This window comes from Phalaenopsis equestris, unplaced genomic scaffold (genome assembly GCF_001263595.1).
Source record: "Phalaenopsis equestris unplaced genomic scaffold, ASM126359v1 Scaffold000847, whole genome shotgun sequence".
Classification (NCBI taxonomy): domain Eukaryota; kingdom Viridiplantae; phylum Streptophyta; class Magnoliopsida; order Asparagales; family Orchidaceae; genus Phalaenopsis; species Phalaenopsis equestris.
This window is the reverse complement of record NW_018165287.1, coordinates 178,191-189,198: the sequence shown is the minus strand read 5'-3', so window position 1 is coordinate 189,198 and position 11,008 is coordinate 178,191. Positions and strand designations below refer to the sequence as shown.

Genomic DNA, 11,008 nt, shown 5'->3' with positions numbered 1-11,008 from the left:
TGCATCTTGCTTGTCCTAAGGAGGAGTCCCCACACTCCTCCAAACAAAGTGGCCCAACATAAATTTTTATTTTCTTACCGTATGTGGTTTTGTAGAACACTTATATTCCATTTGGGGCAGCTTATTTGGTGCGGTGGTGTTTTGAAAACGCACTTGTCCTATTTAACTAAACTGCATTTTATCAGCTTATGCATTTTGAAAACGCTGAAAGCTACGTTTTCTCGCTGCACCTAGATAGGTGCAGTAGCAGCGGGCTTGACAACCCTCTGGCAGCGGTCTGGCATTTAAAAAAATAAAAAATTGTAATAGCCACTACACCTAGCTTATCAGCTTATCAGTAGATTGTTTTTAATCAGCTTATTAGCATATTATTCAATAAGCTGCAGCTGCCCCAAACAGACCCTTAGGTTGTTAGAAGGATTCCCAACATTTCAATAAGCTGCAGTTGCCCCAAACAGACCCTTAGGTTGTTAGAAGGCTTCCCAACACGAATGCGGGATAAGACCTTTTGTGAGAGCTCTCTAGCTTGATAAGCTAGGCTTATACTTTCTCTCCTGGAAGTAGAGTGGAGAGAATCACATAACTAAATTTATACACAAATATGACTATATGATTTTTTTTTTCATTTACTGAATCATCCTTACATATCGAAATCACGAAGTGAATGATTTGATTCAACGTGTCGAAGTGGTTGAATCGAGCCCATCTATTGACCTGATTGTATTCACAACCCTCAAAAGGATGGCTTAACCCACCCGTGCAAAGATAGCTATCAGAGAAGGTCATTATGACTAGTAATTACATCTTTCAATCCATTATTAAAGACAACATCTAGTACTTACGATTCGATCTTCTCATCCGAGTGCTAGAAATGGGCATCATGCACGTCCATTATTTCATTGCATTTTTCCTTTGGGTAAAAATTAATAAAATAAATGCGGAAAGGAGATGAAGGGGGCTTGATCCATATCACACACACAGTCTCTAAAATCCCTATGGGCATCATGCACGTCCATTATTTCATTGCATTTCTCCATGGGGTAAAAATTAATAAAATAAATGCGGAAAGGAGACGAAGGGGGCTTGATCCATATCACACACACTGTCTCTAAAATCCCGCAACTAGAAAAACCTCTGAAGAGCCTATGTTCTTCGATTTATTGGAGAAAATAATTTAATACATTTCTTAAGATTTTATTTTAACTCGAGTTCATCTCTCTCTTTTATTATTTCGCTGTGATACGAGATTTTTACTAAGTTACATGCACTCATCAGCAATACAAAATCCTCCATCTCAAAATATATTTACGAAATCTATATTTAGAATTCACTCAAACAAAAGCAAAAGCTCGCCTCCTTAAAACTCGTGCAAAACAAATTGACCGTGCTCCTAAATCAGATGCTATTAAAGGTTACTTTGATCCACGAGTCTAGGGTCCACGCCGAAGCGTCCCCGAAGTGCCCGGACAGTACCCGTTTCGTACTAGAAAACTTCCTCGAACCACGATCACCGTTCGATCTCCGCCACGTGTGCGTTCACGTCACCCATTCCAGCCCCCCTCCCGTCAATTTATCCAGCCCGACGGAGAAGCGATCGATCCGGCTTGGCCAACCACGCCTTCTCTAACCGCCGTCGTCGGTTCGCCGACAAGGCCCTCCAAAAAGCGTTTAGGTTCGCAAAGTAAAGCCAGTGACATAAGCTAACCCTAAGTTGATTTATTGCTTGGAGAAAAATAGGAAGTGGACGAGGAAGCGGAGCCCTCCATCCCCTTCATTTCACTCACAAGGGTTTCAGCTTTCTTTGATCTCTGTGACTCGGACTCTCCCTGTTTGGGGTATTTAGATCTGAAAAAGGTTTTTACCAATTAAAGCCCCTTAGCCGGTTTTTGGGGGGGTTGATTCGTTAGTCTACGCAAAATGGGAGTTGCTGTCTCGTGACGAGCGGAGAGGCCTTTAGAGGGAGAGGACCCTTGGTTTCGTCGAGGGCTTTAGTTGCAAATCAGTTTGCTTTCTGTTCTGAAAGGTGAGTTCGTTTTCGGGAAGCGGAAGAGATGAAGAAGGATATGGTCGGAAGGGAATTTTGGTCGGAAGACGATCGCGCGATGGCAATCGCCGTTCTGGGCATTCAAGCCTTCGATTACCTCACCAAAAGCCACCTGTCTTCCGACGGCCTCATCACTACGGTCGGCGGCGAAGCCAATCTCCAAAACAAGCTCGTCGACCTCGTCGAGGGTCCCAGTGGCGCCGTTTGGTCCTTCGCCATTTTCTGGCAGATCTCGCGGTCAAAATCTGGGGACGTCGTCCTCGGCTGGGGGGACGGGCATCTCCGTGAGCCCCGCGAAGGCGAGGTGGCGCACGAAGCCTTGCCAGCCGCCGGCCAAGCGGCACACCAGAACATGATGAAGCGCGTGTTGCAGAAACTCCATCTGGTTTACGGAGGCTCCGATGATGAGAATTATGCTCTTGGGCTTGACCGAGTTACCGATGCTGAGATGTTTTTTCTTGCTTCCATGTACTTCGCGTTTCCCCGAGGAGAGGGTGCACCTGGCCGCGTGCTGCTTTCAGGCAACCACTTATGGGCATCGGCAAATAATTACTGCGTTAGGGCATTTCTGGCGACGGCGGCTGGATTCCAGACCATCGTTCTTGTGCCGTTTGATACTGGTGTTCTAGAATTAGGTTCTGTGAATGCTATCAAGGAGAGCTTCGAAGGGTTGCAGATGATAAGATCTTTGTTCTCCCAGGGATCTACTTCTCATGGAGGGGAGAAAAAGGTTGAAAAGGTCCAAAATTCCCATTTTGGATTCTTGGGGAGATCGGAACAGTCGCCCATGATATTTGGGAAGGACTTGAATATTGGGCGACTGGAATTTTCCACTGGAAAGATTGAGGATAGACAATTGGAGATTCATCAGAGCAACAATGGCCTTGCAACCTACAGAAAGTGTCTGAGTTGGACTCAAGGGCGATGCTTTGGTTCACCTCAACACAAATTAGGCAGCGGAGCTATTATCGTGGGAGGTTCAGATCAGCACAACGGAACAAAAGATGAACGCCGGCTACAATTCCAGCCACAGAAACCGCCACCTCCACCCCCACCCACAAAGCAGATTGATTTCTCTGCTGTTGGTGGCTCTGTTGTTGCCCGGCTTGGTGTATTGGATGCAGAACTTTCTGATGCAGAGGCTTCTTGTAAGGAAGAAAAGCCCTCTATAATTGATGAACGGAGGCCAAGGAAGAGAGGCAGGAAGCCAGCAAATGGAAGGGAGGAGCCTCTCAACCATGTTGAGGCTGAGCGGCAGCGGAGGGAAAAGCTGAATCAGAGGTTCTATGCACTAAGGGCTGTAGTGCCAAACATCTCCAAAATGGATAAAGCTTCATTGCTAGGTGATGCCATTGCCTACATCACAGAACTCCAGAAGAAGGTCAAGGAGATTGATTCTGAAAAGGATCCATGTTTGATTGATCGTAAGAACTGGACTCCTGATGTTGATGTGCAAACCTCACATGAAGAGGTAATTTTAAGTGTTAGTTGCCCAATTGAAGCTCACCCTGTTTCCAGAATCTTTCAAGCATTGAAGGAGACTCGTGTTAGTGTCTTGGAGTCCAAGGTGTCTGCTGTGGATGATGACACAATCTTGCACACATTTGTTCTGAAATCTCCAGCAGGTGCTGAGCAGATGATGAAGGAGGAGCTGATGAGGGCTATTTCTCAAGAAATGAGCTTATCTTGACTGTATAATTGATCCTCTTTATGGCCTAGTTACAACTATAGAATAGAAGGAGTTGATAGTTCATATTGATGTTCTGTGTCTATATTATTTTATTTAGAATTCATGGTGTGACCATGGATGGCAACACTAATCCGTAAGAGTTTTAGAGTGTAATTGTTTCAGTGATATAAACGTTTTGTCATTTAGCTAATTATTTTTGATCGAATGCAGTATAGAACTGCCATAACTCATCAATTTCGAGCACAGAACGGGTTTTCGTGTGTATTAGTTCTCATTCCCAATTTGTGGGTATATAACTCTCCCTGAGATTAAGAAAAGCTTATTATTCCTAGGTTCTTTTTTATATAGAAAATTTCTTTAGTGTTCTCATTTAAGCGTTGTGTGTTCCTATTTGTTGCAGAAGCTATGTACAAATTTTATCTTCGATCTGGGCTGTCATGGAGGATTTTGAGGTATCACGTAAAATTTTATCAAGCTGCAATCATTTCCATCTTTGTAAATTTCAATTTCGTTGTCTTTTCCACTTTAGTAGTCACATTGCTTTGTGTTGTTTAAAACTGTTTCCTCTCTTCAGTTGGAAATACGAAGTACAGTGATCAATTTAATCCTATAACTAAGCATTCCATTAAAGTTTGAGGATAGTACTTTGGTGGAGCCGTCAACAAGATAAAGAAACTTTATTTTCATTAATGGAAATGATTGCGACAGTCAAATTGTATACTGGAAATTTTATAGAACAGAGCAATTTAACAAATCTTCTGATTGTATATCATAAATCTTCTTGTACTGTTTGCTGTGTCAAACCATGCTAACCAGAATAAATGGGGCATACTACATGACATAGCATACTGCATAAATTGTTTGTCCAAAGAAAATCTCATCCTTTTTTCTATTGTTTTTCACTACTATCGACTATTAGTGGTATCTACTTACGCCATTGTTTTAATATTTGAGGGGCTTTTTTTATGTTGTTTTATTCGCTTAATGACCCATCTGTTTATAAGAAGAATTGGTAGAATGTCTACGGTACATGATCAAATATATATAAACTGCGTGTTAAGCATACATTATTTTCTTTATTTGATGTTTCTTTACGCTAACCCTCTAATTGGTGCATGTATGTCAGTTTGCTGCTACTCATTTCGTTGCTGTGAGAAAGCTGTAGGATCCAGGACCTTTGCAAGAATATCAATCATATTCTTTTTATTAGAGACATTAGTAATAGTTTTCTTTAAAAAAATAATATCCCAAATAAATCATAATCATTCTTAGTATATTTAATTCTTTCATAAAGTTCATGGTTTTTGGTAATGTAGATGGAAACAGAGTTGTCACTTCACAGAATTTTAGGCTGTGTAAATTGAAAATCAAATAGTAATCAACTCACTTCAATTATTACATGGCATTAGGTATTTTCGTATGCATTTAAAGCTCGATGGATTAATTCTCAAGGTAAGTTCAATCTCAGCATGCAGACATACATACATAGTAGGTACGTGCATACGTAAATAATCAAATAACATGAAAAGTTTGTGGAGTCAATACTTTTTTGGTTACCTTTTCATAAGGTGGTTGGTAAATATAGATCTAAGAACTCATTAGTAGGAGGTTACTTCGTGTATGCATTTGTTTCTGTGGAAGGAGATTTCTACAGTGCTTCTTGATATGACTTGAGAATATTTGTAGATAATAGAGACCACACAATTGTACGAATGAAAAAGAAAAATAATAAAATGACATGAAAAACTTGGTGGAGAACAATGGCAGGTGGTAAATATAGACCAAAGAACTCATTAATAGGAAGATGCATGGTTGAATCCAATAAGGTTAATGCAAGTGTTTATGTGGAAGGACATTGTGATCATCGTGAGTAAACTTTTGAATACTTAGTAGGTATAAAAGTATCTGGAGGAAGAGGAAGGCCATGAAGGTATCCCAGAGAAAGAGGAGCAAAAAAAAAAAGAAGTCATTTTATTAAAAGTAACATAATATGTAGGAGAAAAAAAAAAGAAAAGGTCATCTTATGAAAAGTAACATAATATGAACGGTGTAAGAGGGAATGTATTTTGGGTAGGATAGTGAGATGATTAAAAGATTATTGATTAATGTGAAGGGGGGCATGATTGATAAAACATATGGTTGTTAAGACTCCAATTGGGTCTCCCAGTATTGGTGTAGCATTAGATCTTTTCGTTGCCTTTCAGTGCACGATGGAATAACTCCCAAGGTAAGTTCCATTATATATGGAAACAACCGACTCTCCCAGGATTGGAATCTTCAATCTAAATATTATTTAATGCTTGAATTAAATATTTCATTGTACCCTGGAGCTTAAAGAAGGAATAAGAAAAGATCCTTCTACACCTATCCCTCACCTTATTTAAGAAATTAATTTATAATGGACACACGTCAAACCACTTTGATTTTTGTGTTTTTGATAGTCTTACTTGATGTTTTGTTGTTGCTGCCCTTCTTATAGAGTATCATGAACTTTTTTTTTCTCCTCTGTATATTTAAATCTTAAGCTGTGAAATTGTTCTCAGCCTAGGAGATGATTAATTTTCATGGGGCACCAGAGGGATAACTAGTTATAGAACAGCTTTGACTTTAAGTAAGGTAGTGCATAGACAATAGATTTATGGGAAATTGTGGGATACATAAAACTTCTAAGAGAGAGATTTAGTATTATATATAATGATACTTCTTGGGCATTTACATACATAGGACAGAATTCATATATATTTACATATCTCACACCTAAACTTTCATATTTACTTGCACACAAATCTCAAATCTTTAATATCACATAAAGAATAGCACTATTACCCTATTTTAAAAGTGAAATATACATTTTTAATGTGTAGGTTTAGAGCACCAAAGTGATATGTATGTAAATATAAAAGTTTAGGTGTGAAATATGTAAATACATTAGAATTGTGTGCCAAGTATGCAAATTTCCCAATACTTTTTTCTAGAACTGGGAAAGAGGGAACCATTAATATTATTGGTATGTGGTTAGAGAATACATATTGGGAGAGGAGAAATAGTTGATGATAACCAAGGTGCATTGGTTAGAAGTTGAAGGTTAAGAGCAGTTGCAATAAGCTCTGTTGTATGCCTTGCTCTATAAATAACGGTGGATCCGATATATTGTAAAATTCTTCCCACTGCTGATGTGTGAGAGGCTTGATGTCCTTAAAGATTTGGGAAATTTATATACACACCACACAATTCTTAGATATTTACATATCAAACACCCAATGTTTACATTTATAACACTTTTGTGTTGTAAACCTATGCATTAAAAGCCGTATTTTACTTTGGAAAAGATAGTAATTGTGGTATTTTTTACACGAAGTTAAAGAATTGAGTGTTATACTTGTAAATGTGAATGTTTTGGTGTTAAACATGTAATTTCATAAGAATTATGTGGTATGTGTGTGAAAGCCCCAAAAAGATTATCGCCTAGGCGGCATAGCGCGAAAATTCTTCATAGCAAAGTTGTAATTCTGAACTTGCCAGTGCGATTTTGCAGTTTGCAACTAATTAAAACTCATGCCGGGAATTGTCGTCTTGAAAAATCCACATTTGTTTTGTATGTTGCTTCATTGAATGAAATTCGTATTGACCGTTCTATGCACGATTTTCATGCAGTAATACAGTACGTGCTAGTTTTCTTGAGCCACCAAATGTTGCGATTATTTGTTAGGTTATTTTGAGCAAATTTATGCATTTCTTTTCTTTCTTTTTTGGCTTTTCTTTTTTGTGTGTGTACGATTTTTCTTCTTTGTTTTTATTTATTTTTTGGTATGTTATTAAATAGTTTGTATTGCAAAAATGCTTTAATAAGGCATCTGATATTGCGATCTATCTTGTGATATAAAATAATATAAACACTTCTCGTAAATATGAAATCCAATAGCGTGGCCGATGCATTGATGGTCGCGAGGAGCCCATTGGGCGCCTGAGAAATTTAATTCCTGAGAAAACTGTGGCTCATTTTTTGACTTGCATGATCTGGATTTGTATGTGCATTGAGTCGTTTAAATGATCATTAATAAACACATTTTTATAAAATCAAGGGTTAGCATAATTAGGAATGAAATAAAAAAATTTCTTTATTTAATGTTAAAAGTGTTTATTAGATGGCATGCATTTGTTAATTACTTTATTCACTGAGGAAGATTATGCTAGAGTATTTGCTAAACAGGCCTTGATTATTAATGGAGTCCATAAGAAATTGATGAAGTGGACACCTGGTTAGATCCTAATAAGGAACCCCCAATTGTTCCTATGTGGTTTAAATTCCCCAATCTCCCCATACAGTACTTCCACTAAAATGTGCTCTTTATCATCAGTAGAGTACTTGGATGCCCTCTGAAAGTTGATGCTCCAACTTATAATATGGCAGGACTGCAGGAGCTAGAGTCCTTGTTGAAAGGGATATAACACTCCCAGATATTGAGAGGGTTTGGATTGGAACTGAAGATGAAGGTTTTTGGCAGATGATTGTGGTGGAGCAAAAAAATGTCTATTGTCATCATTGTAGAATGTTTGGACATAACTTGGAGAAGTGCTATAGACTTCATCCTCCTTTTAAAAAGAAGACCTCAATGGACAAGGCTGCTGCTTCTAGGCAATTAGAGGCAGCAGAACAAGAAGGGGCAAAATGGTCTGGTGATGTAGCTTTAGAATCAGAATCTAATGCCACTCACATGATGATGGACCTGCCTAATATTACAGTTGTAGCTCAGATGGAAAATAATGTAAATGACATTTCTACTGAAAAAAATTTGATGGAGAATATACCAGCTGACAGCCTATTGGATATTAATCCACATAAGATTGATGATCCTACACTCAACATTCTAACAGATGTGTTAACTGATGAATTGCAGGATCAGAAAAGCAATAGGAAAATGAAAAGCAGGTTGGAAGTTAAACAGCCTTTGGATAGGCCTTCCATTGTTCATGTGGAACACCATCCTAGGACTAGGGGGAAGGGGAGAACCTTTTCACAATGATTATGCTCTTATGTTGGAATATTAGGTGTATTGCTCACCCCTCTTCTCTTAAGAGATTAATACAACTTGTTAGAATTTTAGAAAACTTGTTAGAATTCATAAAGTTTGGTGTTTTGCTATTTTGGAACCTATGGTCACAAAGCATTCCCATAAAATTCTCAAAAAAATTCCTAAATTCACACATTTTGCTAATTCTAATAACCAGATTTGGAACTTTGCTAGAGCTGAAATTCAAGGGTCTGTACTACAAAATCACTCTCAATTCATCCATATTCAATTCTCTATTGGAGTTCAAGTTGGATATGCCACTTTTATCTATGCTAGAAGCACTGTAAACAATAAATAATCAGACTACTTTATGGTCTGATTTAATACAAATTGGTCAGTATGTTAACTCCTTCTAGATTTTGGAGGGGATTTTAATTGTGCTACCTCTCCTGTTGAGAGAAGAGGTGGTAGACCCCCTTTATTATCGGCCATGAATAGATTTAATGATTTTCTAACTAATGCTGCCTTATTTGATTTGGGTTACCAAGGTCCAAAGTGCACTTGGAGGAGGGGTTCAATGTGGGAAAGGTTGGATAGAATGTTTGGGAATTCTATGTGGCTTCAGACTTTCTCTTTCACTATTATTTCTCATCTTGCCATGGTTGGCTCTGACCGCATGTCTTTTATTTGTTCTATTCAAAATGATGAATGTCCCAAAAGCCCTCCTTTCAGATTTTAGAATACGTGGTCTCTTCATCCTGAGTTTCTTGGGGAGATTGCAAAGGTGTGGAGCTCTGATGGTGCTGTTAATCCCTGGATCAATCTGTGGCACCTTCAAAGAAAGTGGCTGCTCATCTGCAGAAGTGGAATTGGAATACCTTTGGAAATATTCATGAAAATTTGGCTGCAGCTTAGAGTAAGGTTCTAAATATGGAAAAAGGGTTTCAAAGGGGAGTAAACTCTGAAGTTTATTTACACAAAGCTAATGAAGAACTTCTTATGCATATCAATTATTTTGAAAACTTTTTGAAACAAAAGGCTGTTGGTACTAAATTTATTGAGGGGATAGAAACTCCAGCTTTTATCATGCATGTATTAATCATGTATTAATTTCAAAAGAAAATTTTCAAAAGAAAATGCAATATGATTTTATCAATCAATGATTCTACTGGTGATTGTTTATCTGATGCTGATGCTATTGCCCAAGATGTTGTCAACTATTTTCATAAACTTTTCAATGATCAGCCATTTTCCAGATCCCAGATTAATACTGAGCTCTTGTCTGACTGTCAGGAGTAAGTCCAAAGGTTGGAACTGACAAATATTCCTTTAGAAGGGGAAATTAAGACAGCTCTGGATTCTATTGATGACCAAAAGGTGTCTTGTCCTGATGGTTTTACTGCTAATTTCTATAAGATTTCTTGGCCAATTATCAGTGGTGATTTTATAGCTATTGTACAAAACTTCATCAAAGGGATGGATCCCCCAAGATATTTCACTGCTTCCACTATCACTTTGATTCTCAAGAATCAAATCAGGAAAGGCTGGACAGATTTTAGACATATCAGTCTAACCAATGTGACATCTAAAGTAATCAACAAGATTATTGTCAATAGTCTCCAACCCCATCTTCAACAACTCATCAGTAACAATCAGGTGGCTTTTGTTGAAGGAAGGAATATCACTGAAAATATTTTGTTGGCTCAGGAACTCTTGTTAGATATGGATAGAAAATGTAGAGGCAGTAATATTATTTTCAAATTGCACATAAAAAAGGCCTATGATACCATTAACTGGGACTTACATTTTGAAAACTCTGGCTGCTAGGGGTTTCTCTAGGGATTTCATCAATCTAGTCAGAAAATGGCTCAAATGCAATAACAAATCTATTTTAATCAATGGGAAGAGCCATGGATTCTTCACTGCTTCCAGGGGAATCAAAGAAGGAGACCCCTTGACCCCCACAATCTTTATTCTGGCTATGGATTATCTATGAAGGCTTCTAAACCACATGTTTGTTTCTTCTCCCTATTTGGCCTATTAGCACAGATCTAATATTGGTGTGAGTCACCTGTCTTATGTAGATGATGTTATTATTTTCTCCAAGGCTACAAAGACTACTGTGAACACTCTGTACCAAGGACTCAAACATTTCCAACAGACTTCAAGTATGGACCTTAAGAAACAGAAATGTCAAATTTTTACTAGCTCACACATAATTCCACAGATAAAGCAATGGATTTTCCAGTACACTAGTTTTAG

General features: G+C 38.1%; 1 protein-coding gene across 3 annotated transcripts; it reads left to right on the top strand.

Annotated features, from left to right (window-relative positions):
• The first annotated feature begins 1,481 nt into the window (after window positions 1-1,481).
• On the top strand, window positions 1,482-4,575 carry LOC110031825 (transcription factor bHLH13-like). 3 transcript variants are annotated; one of them, XM_020735234.1, is made up of 3 exons: window positions 1,482-3,867; window positions 3,945-4,022; window positions 4,135-4,574. In XM_020735234.1, exon 1 carries the CDS (start codon window positions 2,052-2,054, stop codon window positions 3,732-3,734), a length of 1,683 nt encoding a protein of 560 aa, XP_020590893.1. In that variant the 5' UTR covers window positions 1,482-2,051; the 3' UTR covers window positions 3,735-3,867; window positions 3,945-4,022; window positions 4,135-4,574. The 3 variants fall into 3 exon arrangements, with proteins under 3 accessions (XP_020590893.1, XP_020590892.1, XP_020590891.1); XM_020735233.1 differs by having other exon boundaries at window positions 1,482-4,022; window positions 4,135-4,186; window positions 4,309-4,573; XM_020735232.1 differs by having other exon boundaries at window positions 1,482-4,022; window positions 4,135-4,575.
• Window positions 4,576-11,008: the final 6,433 nt, after the last annotated feature.

What these genes read in the sequence shown, in the direction of transcription:
- LOC110031825 (XM_020735232.1), top strand. Translation starts at nt 2,052, where the DNA reads ATGAAGAAGGATATGGTCGGAAGGGAATTTTGGTCGGAAGACGATCGC.